Here is a 23,812-nt window from a genome sequence, read left to right as displayed (position 1 = left end):
ACATAATATTGGACTTTTCTGTAATAATTATGAGCGTGTAGAACGCAGGAAGAAACCGTTGTGAATTTTTTAATATTCACAAGATGATCTTAGTGGTTGAGTGATTTGTCTTGCTATAGAATTAACATTATTGTTCCAGCGATTAATGTTCCCAAATTTTCGGGTTAAATGCTTTTTATTGTTTCCACTGAGTTATTGATAATGTGGGAGATCGATTTATGGTAGAATAATTTAATACTAACACATCGACACGATCTCTACAATAGAAAAAGACATCGACTCATCTTAAGGACATGGTTGACACTATGAATATGCATGCAATTTATATTCTGTTGTAAGCAATAAAATTTTTCATGTACAGCGCTGCAAGTGGACTTTCACCAGCACGTACTGCAGGAGTTGGAGATCAGAGACAACTCTCAGGATGGCGTTGGCGTTATCTATTGTGATCAGTACGCCATCAGCAACCGAGACGCTCGTCTCTTCGTCAAATCCAACTTCTATCGCAATAAACGTCACGGCATCTCCTTCAGGCAACTCGGCGCTAACATCACCGGTGAGTCCTGGGCCCATACTTTCAAAAAAAGTTAAGAGATCGTAAGTTCATCAGCCAATCATTGACGGCCTTTAAAGCAAAATCCACCAATCATAGACAAGAAAAAAGAGCGTAAGTACTTACATCCACTTAGCGAATTTTGAATGTATGACCCCAGAACATTTGTGCACCACACATCGATGCCTGCCATACTAACAAAACTTACTCAAGTACACGTAGCGTTCTAAGTAAATGTAGCGGCCAAAGTACACGTAGCGGCCGATTTCTCGTTTATTATTGGTGGGTTTGGTTTGAAAAGCCGACAGTGATTGGCTAACGGAGTTATGAACTTTATTTTTGGTGATAAGATCCATGGATTTGATCCCTGACTTGAGATGAGCAAATCTCAGGCTGAGGTCTTGAAAGCAGTCAGAAAATAATGTCAGTAAGGATCGTGAAGCATGAATAGTAATGAAAATGTCCTAGACAATGCAATAGTTATAATTAGCAGTGGTCTGAGACTGTTAATTTGATGAGGGTAATGAGACATTATATGTGGTCTGAGACTTTTAATTTTATGCTATTAATGAGACATTAGATGCGGTTTGGGACTGTAAATTTGATGCTGTTAATAATGAGACATTAGATACGATCTGAGACTGTTAATTTAATGCGCTTAATGACGAATTTAATGAGGTCTGAGACTTTTAATTTGATGCTGTTAATACGACATTAGATGCGGTCTGAGACTGTTAATGCGACATTTGATGCGGTCTCAGTCTGTTAATTTTATGCTGTTAATGAAACATTAGATGCGGTCTGAGACTGTTAATTTAATGCGCTTAATGATGAATTTAATGAGGTCTGAGACTGTTAATTTGATGCTGTTAATGCGAAATTTGATGCGGTCTCAGACTGTAAATTTTATGCTGTTAATGAGACATTAGATGCGGTCTGAGACTGTTAATTCGATGCTGTTAATGAGACATCAGAATAATGAATTATTTATCCGGTGTACAGACAGTACTTTTGCTTACAACGGCGGTTCGGGCCTTCACTTCGACCCGTTCTTGCGACGGTCTGACCAGCGCGAGATGACGGGGTGGCTGAAGCTCCTGCAGTGCCACGTCTCGCTGCCGTCCTCTGACACTCATGTCACGCTGGAGAAAGATAAACCCATACGCATCTGCACCAGGACCATCAAAAATGATCCTTCGCTTCAACAGACCGTCACTTTCACGGTAAATACCTTAATATTTATAGTCTTAATCAGATGTGAAATTTGTATGTAATATCGTGATGTTTTTACTAAACTCTCACTTTCACAATATATAAAAGTTTAAAATCGATGTGAAAATTATATAAAATAACGTACGGCTCCTGGAAACCGTCGCTTTCACGGTAAATACCGTAAAATTTATAGTCTTGAACAGATATGAAATTTTTATGTAATATCGTGCTGTTTCACTAAACCCTCACTTCCACAATATGTAAAAGTTTAAAATCAATGTGAAAATTATATAAAATAACGTACCTGGAAACCGTTGCTTTCACGGTAAATACCGTAAAATTTATTGTCTTAGATAGATGTGAAATTTTTATGGAATATCATGCTGTTTCACCAAACCCTTACTTTCACAATATAAAAAAGTCTAAAAGCGATGTGAAAAGGGTATAAAATAATGTGCGGCTCTTGGAAACCGTCAATTTCGCGGCTAGTCTTAGTTAAGAAAAGAGTCTATAATTGAAACCTCAAATTTGATTCCTGTGTTGTTATTCCTGCTATCTAATATAACATAATTATTTTAACGTATTCCTATATTATTGAACAGACCGACCAGAGAAATGTGATTGGAATCCAAATATTGAGTCCCGTCAACTTTGAGAGCTCTGAGAAGATTATCATCTACGACTACCAAGAGGTCACCACTAGGAAGGTCTGTAGTAGTTCTGCGGCTACATGCTTAGAAAATGCATGAATAAATGGACGCTTTAATGTACTTGTACTGCTTGAATAAGACCCTCAACTTTGAATCTAGGTATTGATATGACGCTCTCCAAATTGATTGCAATAAATTTTTATTCTGTCCGTATTAAATGTATCGTTGGGAATTGTGTAAAGACCAGAAAATTTAAGAGATTAACTATGCTGAGATGGTGTGTGTCGATATGAATCTGGGTGTATGTTGATGTATTTTTTTGTTATATATTATGATGTTATGCATTATTTCGACCGTCAAGACGTGTTGCGTTTAGACTTAAGAGTAAAGAAAAGTTTATCATGGGCATATTTTTTCAGTTTTTTCGAGTCGAAATATTATTGTTGCTTACTTCAGATGTTATATTTTCTATCGAAGGCCGTATTTCTTTCAGATTTAGTTAATCGTTGGGATATACTTTGTAGTTCATGTTTATCGAGACAAATTAAGTTTTATATTGCTATTTGTTTATTAATTTATTATTTTATATATTGATTTATGATATTACCGATCAGGACGTGTCTCGCTGGGACCTGAGTCGTGACCTGGTGGTGTTCCCCACGACGTCGTCGAGCTACGCGCTCACGCTGCAGTACACGTCGGGCCCGCTGGCTCTTGGGGACGCTATCATCCAGCTCACTGCTGTCGACCGTGCGTGTCTCTTGGATATGAGCAATATTTTATAGAGTCAAACTTATTTATAATAGGAAACAAGGTGAAGCCTTTTGAGTATAGGAAACAAGGTGAAGCCTTTTGAGTATAGGAAATAAGATGAAGCCTTTTGAGTATAGGAAATAAGATGAAGCCTTTTGAGTATAGGAAATAAGATGAAGCCTTTTGAATATAGGAAACAAAATGAAGCCTTTTAAATATGGGAATTTAAGTGATGCCTTATGAATATAGGAAATTCAGTGAAGCCTTTTTACTATAGGAAACAAGATGAAGCCTCTTGAATATAGAAAATTAGGTGCAGCCTCTTTACTATAGGAAATAATGTGAAGCCTTTCGAATATAGGAAACTAATTGCTGCCTCTTTTCTATAGGAAATACGTTGTAACCATGAATTTAATAGCTCAAAGTTCCTTTTGCGCTTTCAGTTGCTTATAAAAAGTTTTCATCTAGTTCCTCGTTGTGAAAATGTTATTATTTGAATTTGTGAATTTTGAAGATGCATCTCTGATGGACTTTAGAAGGGCATCATTAGTCCGTTTGCTGCTGATTTCAGCTGCACGGCGTGAATTTCTGTTACTTGAACTTCATATAAGAACTTACTCTGTATATTATGTGTTCAATAAACTCATGTATTAATAATATTATACAAACTTAGAGTGCATAAATATGATTTGGTTTGACTGTCAGGCCGTCATATGGCCATGGCTGGAGACTTGAAGAACTTCCGCTCCAAGTGGCCGATGGTCTTCCTTACAAACTCCGTCCTCAGCAACAACGACATCGGCCTGTCCACTGTCCACTACAACAGGTGCGTTGTCCACCGTCCACTACAACAGGTGCGTTGTCCACCGTCCACTGCAACAGGTGGACAATGGTGGAATTTTCATTCGTTAATTGCACATGAACTTATTATGATAATGAAGACGTAATATAATGAAAATGAAAATGGATTCTCCATTTCATTATTATGATGAATGCGCGAGCACCAAAATACATCGCGTTCACATGTATGACTATTTTCATTCTCTTATGCAGATACTTGACAGAGTTGGACGATTATTTGCTGCGGTCGTCTAACGAGTCCATCCAAGTTTACAACTGCTCCATCAATGACAACCTGCAGCAGGCCATATACGTGCTCTCCCCTTACCGTGTGCGCCATGACAACCATGACATGGGAGAGTTCACCATCATGATCAACAAGACGCTCATCACACGCAACGGCCGCGGTGTGATGCAGCAGAGCTGGTGAGTGACTGTCGTTACTCGCGGTGTGGTGCAGCAGAGCTGGTGAGTGACTGTCGTTACTCGCGGTGTGGTGCAGCAGAGTTGGTGAGTGACTGCTATTTAACATTTTTAATTTAACACATTTTAGTTTATAACCCGTAGTAACATCACACTCTAGTGTTTGCTCAAAGGTTGAAATGTTTCTTCTATGTATAATAATGTCCGGTATATATTATTTGTTAATAATAGATAATTTGTAATGTTATAATTGAATTTTGAGGTATATGTATAACGACTAGTTAAACAATTTTTTATCTAATAATTGTCTGAACGAATTCCAATTTTGCAATTTAAATCGTTTCCAAAAATCTCATCATGTTCCTTAAATAAATGCTGTACCGTATTCCGGTAATAAAAAACACTTTTCTCATTTTTCTGTGAAGGGATATCCGGGAGTCGAATAACCTCTTCAATTGGGTGTTTGAGTCCGTGACTATGGAAGAGAACGCAGGCGGGGTGTCCTTGTCTCTTCCTTATGTGTGGAGGTTCAACGAAAATTTCACGCATTCTGTCTACGTAAACGCTTCAAGTTTCTCACGCAATACTGGATTCGGTTTCGTTGTGGACGGCCATTTTGCAAAAGTTAATATCACGTTCTCGAACTTTGAGGACAATACGTGCAAGCATGGAACTTTTGCCATGAGGGGCATGGAGAAAGAAATGTTCATTCACGATAACAAGTTTCTACGAAACGTCGGCACTTACATGGTGGAATTTAACATGGACAGTCAGAGTGGTATATTAGGCGACGTTTTCGCTTATTTTGAGTACAACATAGTACAACACAACAAGCATTATCCTGTTACTAAACTCAAGTCTCGAGCCTTCCAAGCAGCGAGCACCGCTATTGTCGTGCGTGGCCTCCAGAAAGTTAACATAACTCACAACTTATTCGGCAGTAACGAGATGGACTATGAGTTATTGGCTGGTTTGTACACGGCACGCATCGAAAATTACATCAACGTTGAGGCAAATTGGTGGGGAAGCGACGACGCTTCCTATATTAGAGAAAGAATCTTTGACTTCAATGACTGGAACAACTTTGCCATCGCCGACTACCAGCCCTTCTTGATCGAGAATAGCTTGAGAGCTGCTGTCAGATCTGAAGGAGGTGGCCATGCTCATGACAATATTGATTTTAATGCATTAGGCGGGCAGCTTTTCAACGATCTCGTCTTAAAATACCGCCCGGAACCTTACATTGTCAAATCTGATCTCACGGTCATGCCAGGAATCACTCTAGACATCAAACCTGGAGTGATAGTGGAGTTCTATCCCAACATCGGTATCCTAGTCCTCGGTCGCTTGCTGGCCGTAGGCATGCGAGGTAACCATATACGTTTCCGGCCTGTGGATCTATCAAGATCTGTTGACTATCGTTACGCGCGTACCACGGATCATCCGCTGGTACGAAGATCTGCGGATGCTTATGAGGATCAAGGATTTAATGCCATCGTGGTTGACAAGGCGAGAGCGACGCGTGCTATTCATTCCTCGAGAGGAGCTTCGCGGTTGCCTATTGATGTCCGGCTCTGCGTGGAGGGAGACTGTGCGAAACGAAGGTTTGTTTTAAAGCTTATATTTCCAATATGTAAATTTGGTATGGTAAATTTTTGGTAAATTTGGTTTGGTGTATTTGGATATACATGTGTACTGTTCGTGATTTCTTTGAAATCCCGCAAAATATGAGATTTGAACTTGTATATATAGTCTTATGTGCCTTTTCATGGTGTTTACGTGAATTCTTATACATATATGATTTTTTGGGTAATTATGTGAAATCTCAAGTACTATTTTCTGATCATTTTATGAACACTTGTGTATAATTGTATAGTATAGTTTTAAGCTTCTTACTCATTACTTTATTGTTTTCATACAGGGATACTTTAAAAGTATTGTTTTAAGCTTCTCTCTGATTATATTATTTTCATACAGGGACGGGTTCTTAGAGTTATACAACAGCACCACACAGCAATGGGTGCCGGTGTGTGATGACCGCTTCACGGAGCGTAACGCGCAGGTTGTATGTCACCAGCTCGGCTACAACAAACTTCACTACTTCATGGGGCGCGACATACGCAATGAGATGTACCCGAACGCGCTGGTACGCGTCAGGACCTGGCCAGAGCCCATCCAGTGTCAAGGTGAGACTTACACTTTTTATCTATTGTAAGGTGACAGAGTAAGCACCCTATTACAATATAAATATTTATCGCTTTTTTAGCTGAAAATTCCTAGTTACAAAATTAATGAAGGAGAAAATTTTTCGCTATTGGAATTTAAATTTGATAGATATTTGATATTGGACTAAAATGCTCTGAATGTAAAGAAGCTAAGTTGTTCAAACTGTAACTGGAATAATATAATATATAGTACCTGTCGGTTACGTCTCTCGCTATAAGCAATCGTTCCTTGGCTAAACGATTACAACAATTTGTTTTGTTATAAATAACTCGACTTAATGTCTTGTGGCTATTTTATTATCTATCGTTTTTATTCATACGAGTCGCAAAAGTTTGTAATCATTTGTGTTTGACTATGTTTGGTACCGGTACTCGAAAAGTACTTATTTATTCGATACACTTGACCTACCACCACATTCACATACCAGCGTGCTTATGATTCACCGTTTTCTCAGGGACGGAGATGAGTTTATCCGAGTGTCCCATCCGCATGAACGGACAAATTTTCGACCACCGCTACGAGTGTTCGTGGAACGGAGACTTCGTGTATATTGCGTGTGGCGAACATCATTTACCTAACCCTGAACTCGAGCACTGGGGCGGTATTAGGTGAGGCTTCGTGAAAAGCTTTATATTATAATAGTATTAGTAATATTATATATTATATTATAGTGATATGAATGATATTATATAATATATTATATATGTATGAGTGGTATCATATAATATATTATAATTATATGAGCAATATTATAAAATATATTATAATGATATGAGTAATATTATATAATATAGTATAATGATATTATAATATTATGATTTCAAGTTCGTCATGATTGATGTGCTACTAAATTGACTTTACTATGCTTGTATACTATGTTAATACGAATGAGGGTTTTGTATGCGAGAATGTGTGGTTTAGAGTTCGTCCTAATATTTTACTTACAACATTGATTGCCTTCGATGACATCCGTAATCTTTCTTTCAAAATTTAGTTGCTATGTTAAACCCGAATCCGATCTTGTGTCTAACCTCACAAAATCAATGGAAATTTTTAACTGTTTTGCTCAGGTCCTCCATTGCCAACTTTTATTCAAAATCAGTGAATAATTTTTAAATATTATTTAAATTAAATTTAAATATTTATTCAATAATAATTTTTTTAAATATTTAGCTCAGGTTCTCCTTAGTCTTCTAGCCAACTTTTTAGCGCATTTTCTACATAATGAAAAAATGCACTATTGTGCTCGCCATGTTCGTCCGTCTGTCTGTCTGTCCGTCCGTGACTTCACGTTTTCGTCGACGAGAAAAGCGCTCTCTGTCGCTCACTGCAGTGAGCACTGAGTTATATTTTTTTTCTTTCGTTCAGGTTTTCGATCGCAAGCTTCGAGCACAGCCGTATATTCAGCCGTATCCACGACCCTCACACCCACCACCACGGGCCGTACAACAGCTCAGCATGGCCCTCCATCCTCGAGTGGGTTGATGTGCTGGGTGCTGGTGTGCTGCACAACGAGTTCTCCCCCGCCATCATGTCCTTCCATGACCCACCTAGACTCAGGGGTGTGTCAGTGACATATTCTGCCCACGATGGCGTCTCGCTCATCTCTGCCGTGGACGCGTTCGACATGCTGTATAACAGGTCAGTCCGGAATGCAGCTATTATTTCATATTCATTATGATGAAGAAATATAACTCAGTACTCACTGCAGTGAGTGACAGAGAGGTTAAGGTAGTATGAGATAGTATAGCCTAAAGTATGAGGTAGTATGAGGTAGTATAGCCTAAAGTATGAGGTAGTATGAGGTAGTATAGCCTAAAGTATGAGGTAGTATAGCCTAAAGTATGAGGTAGTATAGCCTTTTAAACAAAACAAAGAACCACCTCGTATCAATTAAAACTTCATCAAAAATTTAGTTTAAAAAAAGTGGGGGGCGCGCTGCCCCACGTTACCCTATCAACCATCAAAATCCTGATTGAGACGTGAATTTGTGAATTTTTTGGCCCGAAAGATTTACAGATTTACTCCATTACAATTTCAGTTTCCATTCAACGAAACAGCAAAATTCTGATTTATTTCCAGGTTTGAGAAGAACTTAGGCTACGGGGTCTCTCTCATTGGTCTCTCTGGTGAGACGAGAGAGTCAGACGAATCATCGTTCGTGCCGCTGACGCACGTACGTCTTCCGTACCACGTCTTCGGCATGGTCGACATCTGTGACTCTGCCAAGGAAATGGTCATCGAGGAACGTGTCTTGCTCTACTACAAATACGACAACAGACCTGTCGATTGCGTCAAGATCTTCTCGTCTGTTTATAACGTTAAAAATTTCGGTATCAGGTTAGTTCAGCTTTCGTGGTTATATGTTTTTGGACGTAAATTAATCTGATATTTTGCCTAGGCGAGTACAAAAGCATAAGTAATTGAAATGAATTATGACTAATTTTTTATCCAATGAATTCATAATAATTTTGTTTTGCACGAATTGAAACTCCTATTTAGCATTCAACTTATATTGATTTATTTCTAATAAATTGATTTCTGCCTAACTGATGATGCAGTAGTGTTAGATTCTTTCGTAATACCAATTGTATTCACCAGATTCCTTCAGTTCAATTTGTTCAACTCCACGTGGGACTCTAGTGCTATTCTCGACCGTCTATTACTGTATGACGGCGACGTGTACAACGAAACCAGCACAATCATTGCATCGCTGCACGCCAACACCACCAACCACATGAAGCTCTTCAAGACCGTGGGCACCCGCCTGTCCGTACAGCTGCATGCCACAGGCGCCTCTGGCTCCTTCGGATTTGTTGCTGAGGTCCTCACGCTCCCCATCTCAAATATCGGCATTGGTCAGTGTTTACTAATGTTACGGTTATTTGAGCGACAACTTGACCGTTGTTACGGTTTTTTCGGTTATATGTGGATGGGGCCACAGCCTCCGTACTCTTATGATGAGTTTTGGAAAATGTCAGTCCGCGGTCACGTTGATGTTCCGCTTTTTAACCGCATCCTATAATGCCTACCCACTAGACCACGTGTGGGACTTACCCAGACTACGTTGTAGGCTTCTTGCTATAGTAGTTTTATCTATTTTAAATCTTTAAGAAAATGTGAACGCTTTCATTATGCTTATTTGGTAGGTTTAATTCATATTGGCTGCTGAAGCATTAACAGTATTTTCAGTGAATATAGGTCACTAGAAAGACAACCGTTTTCATCTCGTTGCCTAATATTGTTTGCCTCTTTCCAAGCTTTACGAATATTTTTCTAGGTCGTGAGCCTCACTAATATCATTTCAGGTCATGCATGAGCTTTACGAATATTTTTTCGTCTCATGAGCCTTAGAAATATTTTTTCCAAGTCATGAGCCTCACGAATATTTTTTGGGCTCATGAGTCTTGGAAATACTTTCCCAGATCACAAGCCTTACGAATATTTTTAGTCTTAAGAGCCTTAGAAATATTTTTCCAGGTAATGAGCCTTACGAATATTTCCAGGTCGTGACGTGCTGCAGAACTTCACGTACAACGAATACTACAACAACGAAGAGGGGGCGATGTTCTGTGCCACGGCAGGGGAGATAAACCCCTGGCTCACGGTATCCTGGAGTCGTATCGAGAACAACGGCCTCAAACTCTACGGAAACTTCACCACTACACGCGCTGTTCTTAATTTCGATCTGCAGAACGTGCAGGATGTCTTCATCAAGGTTTGTTGAATGTTCAGATTATGTAATGTTCGTTTTCTTGTTTTTATTGTGTGGTGTACATTTTGTATTTCAATTGTGTTGAAATTATTTACCTGCTGTAGGTCCCAGATAACTTCTTGGAACGTAATGTTTATTTAGTATTTAAAATGTGTTGAAATAATTGATCTGCAATGCGTCCCAGATAACTTCATCTACGTTGTTTAAGTGTGTCATTTTGTAGTTGACCACTTGAGATGGCATCTAAAAATTAACCGTGATGGGACTGCTCAGTGAAGCAGCATTCAATACAATAAACAAATAAACATCAGTCATAAATTCGTCAATGCCATAAACAATATAAATCCAACAAATTCTCTGAAACTAAAATGGATCTATCCTTCCTCCAGAACAACCTGATCCGTAACAACACGGGCGGTGTTTACATCCTGACAGGCTCCATGGGGGCCGCCACCAAACTCCAAGCCAACATCACCAATAATCTTTTCCTGGAGACACAGCACCGGCCTGCTCTCTATATTGAATCCCGCGCCATGTCAGCATACCAGCACGCATCCATTAGAAATAATGACTTCAGCTTCTCTTTCTCACCGTACCACGATGTCATCACTCTTGCTCAGGTATTGAATGGATACGATACCGTATGACATGTTAGTGATGATGTTACTCACCATACCACTATGTCATCACTCTTGCTCAGGTATTAAATGGATACGATACCGTATGACATGTTAGTGATGATGTTATACTCACCATACCACGATGTCATCACTCTGGCCCAGGTATGGAATGGAAACAATACCGTATGACATGTTAGTGATGATGTTACTCACCATACCACGATGTCATCACTCTGGCTCAGGTATGGAATGGAAACAATACCGTATGACATGTTAGTGATGATGTTACTAACCGTACCACGATGTCATCACTCTGGCTCAGGTATTGAATGGAAACGATACTTTATGACATGTTTGTGATGATGTTACTAACCATACCACGATGTCATCACTCTTGCTCAGGTATTGAATGTAAACGATACCGTAAGACATGTTAGTGAAGATGTTACTCACCATACCACGATGTCATCACTCTGGCTCAGGTATTAAATGGAAACTATACCGTATGACATGTTTACTTACCATATCTCGATGTCATCACTCTTGCTCAGGTATTAAATGGAAACGATATCGTATGACATGTTTACTCACCAGCCAAGTAAGAAGGTTTTTCCTACGTGCAAAATCTCCAATTTGCTCCTAGTCTCCCGTTAGTTATAGGACAGTTTCCACGGCCATATTTCACTAATGTTGCTCTGTTGTTTAGGTTATTTCAGATTTTAGCTACAACTACGCCCATGCCAACCTAGGCCGCCACATCCTCGACATCTACGGCTTCGAGAGAGTGCGTCTACCTGTCTACCAGACTACCTCGCACAACAGTCTCGCCAGGTCATTATTTCAATAATATCTCTACAGTCTCGCCAGGTTATTATTTAAATAATATCTCTACAGTCTCGCCTGGTTATTATTTCAATAATATCTACAGTCTCGCCAGGTCATTATTTCAATAATATCTACAGTCTCGCCAGGTTATTATTACAATAATATCTCAAAAGTCTCGCCAGGTTATTATTTAATATTTCAATAATATCTACAGTCTCGCCTGGTTATTATTTCAATAATATCTACAGTCTCGCCTGGTTATTATTTCAATAATATCTACAGTCTCGCCTGGTTATTATTACATTAATATCTCAAAAGTCTCGCCCGGTTATTATTTAAATAATATCTCAAAAGTCTCGCCAGGTTATTATTACAATAATATCTCAAAAGTCTCGCCAGGTTATTATTACAATAATATCTCAAAAGTCTCGCCAGGTTATTATTTAAATAATATCTCTACAGTCTCGCCAGGTTATTATTACAATAATATTTCTACAGTCTCGCCAGGTTATTATTTAATAAAGTCTCGCCAGGTTATTATTTCAATAATATCTCAAAAGTCTCGCCAGGTTATTATTTAAATATTAAGTACACAGCCACGCCTGGTTATTATTTAAATAATAACTATTAGTACAAATAAGATTAAGTTCTTTATGAATTGGTTCAAACCTGTATGAAGAAATGCTGTGAAGAATTCGATTGTTTTTGTCGTGTAGTGCCATCCATCAATGAGATGAATTTGAAAATTTTCCTCTCAATTATTCTCTAACGGTAATATCTGATTGCTAATTATAACGGTTGGGTCCAGACGGTTGGGTTATAACAAGCCAACCCAATCATTTCTTTAATTTAACATTCAATGATTGTTCAGGAACCAGGCTGTAGATCAAACAATCTCGCCTAATCATCTAATTTATTTATTATTCCTACTACTACTACTCATTGCTACTACTACTTATTCATTATTAAATTATTGTTCAGGAACAAGGCAGTAGACCCAACAATCCTACCCACCGAAAATCTCACCTAGTCATCTCATTTATTTATTATTCCTACTACTACTACTACTACTACTACTCATTACCACTACTTATTTATTATGAAATGGTTGTTCAGGAACCAGGCAGTACATCTAACAATCCTACCCACCAAAAATCTCACTTAATCATCTCATTTATTTATTATTCCTATTACTACTACCCATTGCTACTACTTATTTATTATTGTATTATTGTTCAGGAACCAGGCAGTGGACCCGACGTACCAGGGCACCATCATCGTGGGCAGCGCGGGCCAGCAGTTCGTTGACAACGTCTTCTACAACTGGGACAACGCATACGAGATGGTCGCTGTCAACGAGTCTGTGTGAGTAGCTGTGTGAATAGCTGTGTGAGTGACGCATGTAACACAGTGACTCCTACGTGTAGGACTAAGACGAGTCTGTGTGAGTAGCTGTGTGAGTGACGCATGTAACACAGCGACTCTTACGTGTAGGACTAAGACGAGGCTGTGTGAGTAGCTGTATGAGTAGCGCCCCAACACAGCGACTCTCACGTGTAGGATTAAGACGAGATGTTGAGTTTGTTTTTTTACCTTCAACTTTGTATGTCGCTGGGGCTGTGCTATAAACGAGTTAATTATACAATTGCCATTCAATGTTACCCTAATACCCCTGCCATTTTTACCCTTCAATGTTGAGATCACCAATTTTCTGACTGGTGTAGCAACAGAATTTTTTTTATCGATATCCTCAATTTGTTGTTCCTAAATAATGTAGTTTTTACATAGAAATGAACGATTTTCTCTTAATTTGACGTGTGTAAATTTTCTCTGTTTATAGACATTAACTAGGAGTAATGTTAATATATCTTTTTATAATATATGGCCTGAAGTAGAAAATCATAATGAATTTCTTTTAAGTCATGCTTGAGTTCGTTATTATTGTGTATTAATACATAGAAACAAAATTTACTAGGATGCTTAGAGATCATTTTCGAAAATTCCAAGTTTCCAAATGCTGTTGAAGTATTGCTTTCTTGGCTAGGATATTTGTGTTCAATTCTCTAGCTTATCCATTCCTACATTAAACTCTCATTGCATTGCTGTTTCAATTGTTTGAATTATTCATGTTTGGAATATCAAACTCTATCCCTCCTTTCCTCTGGCCAAAATGTGTCACAATTTCAACTTTGAGCAAACTCTTCTGTAATTTCACAAAGTTTTTCTTCCACACTTTTTTTTAAAGTTTCCTATTTTTCTTGATGCTATTCATTGAAGGTCTGTTTCTCCATTTAATCCATATTCTTTATTCTTCTGCTATTTCTTCTTCTAATGTGATGTTCTCCCTCATATTCAATTTGATTGTTTTCTCTGAGCCTTGCGATGCTCATTCTATTCTCCTATCCTTTCAGCATAATCGTGTCTGTTTTTTGGGGGTATTCCATTCTATATTTGTTTGAATAAACAAAATTTGTGTGATTATTTTTGTGCCTACGCCTACACCATCGTGTTACTTATCACTTTTATTAGTATAGTATCATTATGATTTATAAACATTCGCCTTTAGCATTCATTTGTATGTAAATAAGAAATCATCATAGCTAATGCTCAACTCTTATTTGTTCACGATTAAATACAATAGTGTATAAGAAATCTAAATTTAGCAAATTGGTGCCTATAATTTTCAAATTTTCCCTCTTTGATTCCTTACTTGAAAACCGCCTACGTGGATGAGTCTTGCATCGTTTTCTTACAAGATGTCCCTTTTTCCTTTCCTTTTTTCGTTGCTATTCTATTTGATTAAAGTGATTTATTTATGGGGGATTTCTTGTGGTGGCTGCCCAATTGATCATTTGATTTTACCTCTCATGCGTGATCTTAACTTTATCCCATCTCCTCTTCTGCACTTTTGCTGGTGACCGTTGGTGGCACGCGAGCAGATCTGGTTTTCATAGGTAAGATACAAAAAATTATAGATAAAAATAATAGAAGTTAGCATTTAATCATATTCAATTCTTCGCATGACCTATAAAATGTTCATACTATGATCTTGAATGGTAAAGTATTTATGACCATCTTCTGCCACGCCAAACTCGCTTCAATAAATATACCGAGGCAACTGAAAAAGTGTGGGTCGTTGTATCCGAATATTGACGATACGCCCGTCTGGCGAAACTGGGTCAGGATGACCCACACAAGGGCTAAAGTACATCACTATTTGCTCAAATTTTCACTCATTTCTCTGAGTGTGAATAATTGTATAGGGGTGATATAGTATATCACCACATATATAAATATATCCCCATGCCTTGATGCAGGTAAGTCGAGAAACGGTGTTGCATGTGTGGTACAACGTTATATGCATGCGCGTTTAATACAGCGCGTTCTGCATTGATACAGGGTTGTATATAGAACAGCGCTGTGGGTTCTGAGTACAGGATTTTCCAATTTTCGCTTGCTTTTAAGGCATCCTGCTTCTTTATCTTTCATTTGGTTCTCAACAAATGTAAGGTGTTACAGTCGTTCTGTCTTGTTATTTTTTCTCTACGTACTTAATTTAAATTGAGACTGTCTGTGGTTAAAATGATCGCATATTGTACCGTGCTGAGCCTAAGTGTAATACTTTCATACGGCTAGAACATTTCCCGTTAAAATCAATCTAGTGTATTTTTATTCTGGGAGCTTTCCAATTGAGCTTCGCGTACTTTTAAGTTTCTGAAGCCTTCATTTCTTTTATTCGGTGAATTTGCGCATCTTTACGCACTCTATTTCTTTTTTTTCGTCTTGCATGATTTCGCTTGCTCTCAGCTCTGTAATTTTCTCCTTCCTCGTGCATGCTTCTATGGATCACCTCGCAAAAACCGTTCATTACATTTTGCAATAGCAATATTTTCACCTTGCAAAGTATTTTTCACCGTCAATTCATTTTTCACGTTGCAAAGGGATTTTTTTCACTTTGCAAAAGCTTTATATGACGACGAAATTCTCAAGTAATTACTGAATAGTCTTGGCACTCTACTCCATCTTTACGATGTTAACGTATATACTCGCTCTCGCCACTTGCATGATCTTCCACTCTTGCACCGCCGCACTATCCTCCACCAGTCGGTGCAACATTTCCACCGAGTGCTCGGACAGTTGGATGTATCAGCCCGACGTTACAAGCACGTAAGTGTTTATCATTCGTGTACGAAACTCGTAGAGCATTTATAGGCTCAGCAACTGTCCCATTAGTTCAATTAATATTTTAGAAAAATTTGAAACTACCTTCGCATTCATAGCAGTTTTTTGTTCCGCAAGCGAACTTTGATTCCAACCAGGTATGTAACTGTTTACTGAATTGCCCTGGCATTTTTTATTTGTGATAATAGAATTATTTGTTAAACATATATACCTGTTAAGAATACGTTGGCTGTTGGACTTTAAACATATCATAGATAAGTATTATAAACATATCATAGATGTGTTTAACTAAGCTTTGCTTGAGACCACCAGCCCTCCAAGTTTGTTGCGGTGCCCATAGCGTGGTCAATGGAAAACAGCGGCAGTTGAATGGAATATAAAATGAATAATTATTTTATATTCATTCATAGCACTAAATTAAAACACATATCTCTGATATTCTTCCATTCTATGTTAGCTTCATACAAAAATTTAACTACTAATGGCTTGTACTTTACCGTGTAGAGATAAACATTTTGATTACAAGGTATATAAAGTTTCTAGATTCGCTTCGCGCTCTGACAGGAATAACTAAAGACTTTGAGTATATATGGAACCACTACAGCGACGCAAAATTCAATTGACGTGCACCTCTTGGCCTGGGGCGACGTGCGTTTTCGAGACACTGCAGCGACGTTAAAATCAACTGACGTGTTTTAAATTCAACTGACGTGTGTTAACTTCAACTGACGTGTATTAACTTCAACTGACGTGTATTAACTTCAACGGAAGTATATTATCTTCAACTGACGTGTATTAACTTCAACTGATGCGTATCAGCTTCAACTGACGTGTATTAATTTCAACTGACGTGTATTAATTTAAATTGACGTGCATTATCTTCACCTAACGTGTTTTAATTTCTCCAGACGTGTTATTTTCACGTGACCTGTATTATCTTCAACTCACGTGTATTAACTTCAACTGACATGTAGTAACTTCAACTGACGTGTATTAACTTCCCCTGCCGTGTACCACATGACCAGGTCTGACGTGTGGAAGGCCCCTATCAACGCGCGCAACAACTGGTGGGGTTTCAACACGACCGTGGCCGTGTCGGGGCGCATACACGACAGACTCGACGACTACACTCTCCACAGCGTCGACTTCTCGTGAGTGTCAATTATATTAATCTCTATCTATAATATTCCTGCATTAAGTTCTCATTTTATTGCGCTACTTATTTTGTTTGTAGTTTACTAATAAATGTATTGTGATACACTCTCCTCAGCGTTGACTTCTCGTGAGTCTCTCTACTGTTTCTTGTATTAGTAATATTTATCTAAAATATTCGTGCATTTAGTTCTTATTTTATTGCTCCACTAATTTTGCTTGTAGTTTACTAATAAATGTATTGTGATACACTTTCCTCAGCGTCGACTTCTCGTGAGTCTCTCTACTGTTTCTTGTATATTAGTAATATTTATCTAAAATATTCGTGCATTTAGTTCTTATTTTATTGCTCCACTTATTTTGCTTGTAGTTTGCTAGTAAATGTGTTGTGATTGCAATTTATGATATATAATTTTTTTGTAATATATTTACCATATTTAATTTATATAGCTGCATTCTTATTTGATGTTGTCCCGATGTCCAGGGAGTTCAAGCTGAACAACTATACTCTGCTATCATTTCTATTGATCATAGGATTTTTTAAACTGTTTTATTATCTACCATACAATAAATTTCCATGTTATCTCTATGGTCAGCGAGTTTAAACTGAACAACTACACGCTGCTGTCGTCTGTATTTATCCTTTATTTTTTCAACTGTATTATTATATCTACAATAAATTTACATGTTTTTTTCATTGTTCAGTGAGTTTCAGCTGAAGTTACTCGACTATCAATTCTATTTAATATTTTTTTAAACTTTTATTGTCTAAACAATAATTTCCATGTTTTTTTCTCTATGTTCAGCGAGTTTAAACTGAACAACTACACGCTGCTGTTCGGGTGTGAGCCCGGCTATACGCTCATCGGGGACGCCTGCTACCACTACGTGGGTGCCCCCATGACCTACGCTGAGGCTAAGAGCTTCTGCAAGAGAGATAACGCCTCCCTGCCTTTCCTCCAGAAATATTATGGAGAAGTCCAGGTATATTGTCCCAATATTATGGAGAAGTCCAGGTATATTGTCCCAATATTATGGAGAAGTCCAGGTATATTGTCCATATATTATGGAGAAGTCCAGGTATATTGTCCTTGCCTCTTTCTTCTGTCAAATAGGTTTTGAACTTGAGTATATTGTCGTAAGTCAATTAAATACAGTTCTGTTATTCTTTTTCATCGTACTCGGTATTTAAGGTTAAAATTTTTTACTTAAAAACAGTAATATGTAAGTTTAATATTCATTACGTTACCATATTCGGTATTCAAGCTTGAAATTTTTAGCTTGAAAGCAGTAACATTCTATTCCAATATAAGTTATGTTGTGCATATAATGGCTGAAAAGCTGCAAAATGTAACACTAATGATATTTAATACTTTGTGTACAGTTATGGCCGAAGGAGATCCAGCTGGAGTATCTGTGGAAAATGTAACTTTAATGATATTTATTACTTTGTGTACAGTTATGGCTGAAGGAGATCCAGCTGGAGTACCTGTGGCAGACGGACGCCGTGTGGGTGCAGCACTACGATGTGGTCACCGGCTGCGCTGCCTTCGTCAACAGACAAGTGCGCTCCACTGACTGCTCTCTGAACCTGCCTTTCATATGCGAGAGTGGTGAGTGGTGGTGTTAGTGTAGTGAGTGGTGATGGTAGAGTGGTGAGTGGTGCTGCGTATAGCATGGACTGCTCTCTGAACCTGCCCTTCATATGCGAGAGTGGTGAGTTGTGATGCGTGTAGCACGGAGGGCGGTGAGGGGTGCTGCGTGTAGTATATCTGCTCACATATCTTACTGTCATTCGTGTTACCGTTCAAGATTGAATCTTATTAAAATTGAAGTTACTAATTTTGATAGCCTTGCGTGAACATTTTCTCTTGCATTGGTAAGGGAATATCGCAATATTGAATTTATTTGCGATGTTTTAATTTGGATTCGATTAATTCGATTTCGATTTGTATTTAATGTTGCGATCAAGCATTCTTCACCACATTTAGCGTGCTTTATTATCGAGAAGGATATATTTAGTGAATAAATTAGTTGACTTATTTAATTAATTGATTGATTTATTTAATGATATTGAATTTTTGCTCCATTTAATCTGTTTGAATTTATTATCGAGAAAGCGTGAACAGTCGTTTGACCGTTTATTAACAAGGTATGCCTTGGTTGGACGAGCCAATATCACAATCCGGTCTGAGGTGTTCGACTTGCTTAGACTTATGAAGTGCTAATGCACATAATGTCAGAGCTCATTTTATTAAGCTCTACCTAAGGATCGGGTTTCGTGACTAAGGTCGTGAAGGTAAGTAAGACACGTGTGTCTAGATAACATATCTTGTATACGGGGTGGTTATACATTACGATACAGAGGTATAAGCTACGACGTCGACCGTAAGGTCGGAGAACACAACCGACGCGTTACATCACTGAGCGCTTATCAACTACTGCGGAGGCCTTATTTAAGGTTGCTAGCCCTTTTATAGGCTTCGCTTCTGCCCACTACTAAGGTTTTGGTTGCATGATCTATCACGTGTCTTCCAGATGTTGACTCTTCATGAATCTCTATCAGGTTAAGTGAATATTACGTCTCAATTACATACAATAATAATGATTATAATGAGACGCCGGATTGACACCGGACAATAAGACGGATCCTGACTCTTTCTACCACGCATCTGATGTTGAAATAACGTTGAATTAATTTTATTTCAACGATATCAACTCTAAATCAACGTAGTTTCAACGTCATTATCCTGGAATAAATTTCCTGCAGATCCGAACAACTCAGTGGACCCGTACGCGTGGGCCTCAGACACGCTGGTTCTTGGTGCCATCGCGGCCACGATCGGGTGTCTGATCCTGGTGGTGGCGTGCGTGTCGTGCTGGGTCTGCAAGAGTCGTGACCGACGCAAGGACAGGCTCTCCAGACGCAGCTCCATACGCGCCTCCATCCGCTCCAACCGAAGCTGCATCTCAACCGCCTCCACAAGCGGCTACAGCATCGCTAGTCACAACCGGGGCACTCTCGAGGTCTGGTTTCAGTTAATTTTTAAAGATACTATTTCATTTTCCAGACTACTACTTGGACTAGCCATAACTTTATGTACTGAAAAATCTAGAAAAAATTGTAAATTTATCATCATGTATTCATCGAAAGAGTTTAGGAGACCAGCTCCATAGTCAAGTAAAAAAAATTCATGGAATGCCGGAACAATCTCTTGATAAAGCCAAAATTCATACAAATTATCATTTAAAGAACTAATTATATAAGTACTTTCGTATGATAGTAACGGTATTAAGTGCTGAAGTGTTCAGTTGGGCTCGGATGCAAACTTCCTGAAAACATTCAGCCTTGGACTTGGACGCAAGTCCTATCAAAAATGTTGTACATTCCCCACAACCAAGAATGTTACTGTGGTGTTTAGTGTCAACTTGACTGCACAAATTGCAGTTGTTTAATTGGTTTACACCTAAATAAAAATATAGTATAGAAATAAATAAATAAAGCGCTGCCATTTTTCAGAACCCAAACGCTCGGTCCCACCCGACGACCGCAGCGAGCAGCACGACTAACGGCCTGGTGGGGGCGGCGGGGGCAGAAGGGGGGCGGCAGGTCATGGGGCGCGAGGGTAACTTAAATAATGGCCTCAGCAGCTCCCTGGACTCCATCAACAAGCCTGGCCTCAACCCGTCCATGAATGATGAGGCCGACCTCGTGTCCTACGACTCACGCAGCCGCGACGGTCACTTCAATGTCCATCTTGACGACAGGTGATTGTGTGTCCATCTTGACGACAGGTGATTGTGTGTCCATCTTGACGACAGTTATATATTTGCACCGAATATAGAATTACTCAGTTATTTTGTTGGATCTTGAAGTTAATCATATTCCTATACTCTATTTAGAACAAAGCTAAATTTAGATCGATACTGTAACGTATATCTGTACTTACGTTCATATCTGTTGCCTAGATACGCGCATGATCCCGCGTTGGAGAACGCTAACATCGACTTGATGACGCGGCCGACGTTCGACACGACGTACCAGAACTCGTACTTCTTGGGCACGTCGCCTGTGGCGTCTACGAACCTGCCGTCAACGACGTGCTTGGCCGACGACATGGCGATGCAGCGCGGCCCCGGTAGTGCGCATGACCAGACGAGGTTGGTTCTTGTTCTTTTCGGGTTCCGGTGCCGTGCTGTCAAAAATAACGAAGATTTTGTAACTTTGTTATCTAATAACTGAAAGGCTTACGAGGTAAGCTCACCAATATCAGACGATAAATTGGCAGCTACGTGTACTTAGGCCGCTACGTGTACTCAGGCCGCTACGTGTACTCAGGCCGCTACACGTGTACTCAGGCCGCTACGTGTACTCAGGCCGCTACTACTTAGGCCGCTACGTGTACTCAGGCCGCTACGTGTACTCAGGCCGCTACGTGCACTCGGGCCGCTACGTGTACTTAGGCCGCTACGTGTACTCAAGCCGCTACGCGTACTTAAGATAGATTTAATAGAACGGCCACAAGTACTCGTCCTCCATTCTGGTGAGATACTGCGCGACTGGGATCCCAAATGACATCGAAAGTACAGTTTGTACGCATCCTCAGCCACGCAAAACGTGTGTTAGCATGCTTTCTTTATCTTTTATTTTTAATATCCCCAGATTTGTGTCATTTTGTTCCGGTTGGTTGCTGCTTCTCTGCCTTGAGTTTGTTATGACATTTGCTGATCACTTTTTATTCCAATTTGAACGCAATGTGCCGTAGCAGTCACGTACATTTTGAACGCACTCAAGTCATTCTATTGTTCTCATCATCCTGGAATTCCGAATTACGTTAATCCAGGATTCATTCTTATCTCATTGCTAGAACACCACATCAATCAAACAAAAAATTCACTAAGCGTATCGCTATTTTATTTTAAACTTCTATCCGTAAATCTTTCATTGCGCCACTTCCTTCAAAATACCGCTTTTCCCATCTCCTCGAAGAGACCAGCATATTGGCATGTGCCCTATAATACACAAATTGAACAGGTTTACTCCTCTGACCTAACCTACAAATTTACTAACATATATACATACTACTTATTTCGTTCCTTCATTCTGTTTAATGCTATCTAACACGCGGCTTGCTTCAGGTAGAAACTCATCAAATGCTTGATTCTGTGTGTAAACTACTTTAATTTAATATTATAATAACAGTTTAGTGATGACACTCACTATCTTCTTACAATTTGTAAAGTATAGAAGTTCTATTTTTTTCTCACATGACGCCATGACGAAACTCGACCAAAATTACAGATACTTCAACAACTTGCCTTCATGTTCCATTTCGAAATTTGACCAAATATTCTTTGTGCATTTTTTTCTTAGCAGAGTTATGTTGACCGGTTCGAGCAGTCAAAGCTTCTGATATTAGTACAGACTGCCAGTGTCTCTTAGCAGACTACGGTATTTTGTTGAACGGGTGTCTGCCTGCAAGAATTGTCTTTTTTTTTCATTTCGTAAAGCTGACGATACACCAGCTCTCGCAGTTTCACTTTAATTTCGATTTTATTTTCTAATTGTTATCTTTTAACTTATTTCACTGTTGGTATCTCAAGTGCCCAAAGTTCCTTTTATAACACAGATGCCAAATTGGAAAGAACCCTAAGTAATATTTTTTACCAGACCTTCGTTTCTGCCTTTTTTAAAATTCTATTCATTCCACATCACTCACTCGCATTTTTTTTAATTTGAAACATTCATTTTACTGAAAGTAACTGCCATCGGTTTGCATGGACACATAGCATGTTTAAGACTTCCTTTTAACTCCTGACTTGTGGTGCTACAGCGAGAAGTTCTCAAGCTTCTCTGCAGGGGGCAAGAACGTTGCGGTGAGAAGTCCTCATTCCCGCTACAGTGTTCACAACTCATCACGCAACCTTTGGTCTAAGAACCAGTCTAACATATACAACACGCTCAGGTAAGGACTTGTGACTGACTTGACCAAGTTTATTCTCGTAAAGCTCGACGATGCTATTGATGAAGTCAGCTACACTGTGGATTAATGCAACCATTTAACCACCAGCGCATGCTTCTTATACTAGAGTAACTATTGTGTAATTATAACTCACTCATGCTCATATCAGTAGCCTCATTGGCCTTTGGTTTCAGTTCGCCAGTTCTAACGCATGACAAGAATTCAATTAATCTTTTGAAAATTACGAAAAAAAAATAAAAATTTATGAAAAATTATAACCAGTTTTCCAGAACCATTCCCAGATATTTTGCTGTGTTTATGTTCTACTTATTCTACACTCCCGAGTTGTTGTAATCCTTTCAGTATTAGTGTAGGATTTGGTCAGTGATCATGCATCCCGTTCTTATTTGGCCTAGAACTCTTGAGATAAGGGAAATTTATGTGCTTGTCTTCAGCCTATGTGGAAAATGATAATTAAATGTTCAGATTAAAATAAAGGAAATCTCCGTCCCAGTTGAACCGTATTCAAAACTCGGTGCAACTTGATGAATCGATTTCTGATGTTGTGGAATATTTTTGTGAGAGAATGAATTTCGAGTACCGTATCATGGTCCCTAGGGTAACGATCATGGTACTCAACGTAGGTACTCAACGATCGATCATGGTTTTAGTTCCTTACAATGTCCTACGTAGCTGTT

The 23,812-nt window shown here is 38.9% G+C and overlaps 1 protein-coding gene across 6 annotated transcripts in view; it reads left to right on the top strand.

Moving 5' to 3' along the window:
* The window catches only part of LOC108678275 (protein bark beetle), a 60,494-nt gene that overhangs the window by 32,333 nt on the left and 4,349 nt on the right, over positions 1-23,812 (top strand). For 3 of the 6 annotated variants that reach the window (XM_047884162.1, XM_047884160.1, XM_047884158.1), the window contains exons 11-34: positions 362-556; positions 1,556-1,776; positions 2,368-2,472; positions 3,030-3,165; positions 3,874-3,994; positions 4,222-4,434; positions 4,857-6,035; positions 6,409-6,617; positions 7,112-7,265; positions 8,026-8,298; positions 8,740-8,997; positions 9,259-9,515; positions 10,164-10,375; positions 10,762-10,992; positions 11,699-11,823; positions 13,057-13,182; positions 15,922-15,984; positions 17,025-17,150; positions 17,958-18,135; positions 18,611-18,764; positions 19,922-20,178; positions 20,672-20,919; positions 21,121-21,312; positions 22,986-23,117. In XM_047884162.1, coding sequence (XP_047740118.1) covers positions 362-556; positions 1,556-1,776; positions 2,368-2,472; positions 3,030-3,165; positions 3,874-3,994; positions 4,222-4,434; positions 4,857-6,035; positions 6,409-6,617; positions 7,112-7,265; positions 8,026-8,298; positions 8,740-8,997; positions 9,259-9,515; positions 10,164-10,375; positions 10,762-10,992; positions 11,699-11,823; positions 13,057-13,182; positions 15,922-15,984; positions 17,025-17,150; positions 17,958-18,135; positions 18,611-18,764; positions 19,922-20,178; positions 20,672-20,919; positions 21,121-21,312; positions 22,986-23,117 — 5,365 coding nt within the window. Of the gene's footprint in view, positions 1-361; positions 557-1,555; positions 1,777-2,367; positions 2,473-3,029; positions 3,166-3,873; positions 3,995-4,221; positions 4,435-4,856; positions 6,036-6,408; positions 6,618-7,111; positions 7,266-8,025; positions 8,299-8,739; positions 8,998-9,258; positions 9,516-10,163; positions 10,376-10,761; positions 10,993-11,197; positions 11,235-11,698; positions 11,824-13,056; positions 13,183-14,756; positions 14,772-15,921; positions 15,985-17,024; positions 17,151-17,957; positions 18,136-18,610; positions 18,765-19,921; positions 20,179-20,671; positions 20,920-21,120; positions 21,313-22,985; positions 23,118-23,812 lie in introns of all 6 variants that reach the window. The other 3 variants (XM_047884159.1, XM_047884161.1, XM_047884163.1) reach the window with 3 other exon arrangements.

This window comes from Hyalella azteca, unplaced genomic scaffold (assembly GCF_000764305.2).
Source record: "Hyalella azteca isolate HAZT.00-mixed unplaced genomic scaffold, Hazt_2.0.2 contig14766, whole genome shotgun sequence".
In the NCBI taxonomy this organism is placed as follows: domain Eukaryota; kingdom Metazoa; phylum Arthropoda; class Malacostraca; order Amphipoda; family Hyalellidae; genus Hyalella; species Hyalella azteca.
The sequence above is the reverse complement of the archived record's forward strand: the minus strand, read 5'-3'. Positions and strand labels throughout refer to the sequence as shown.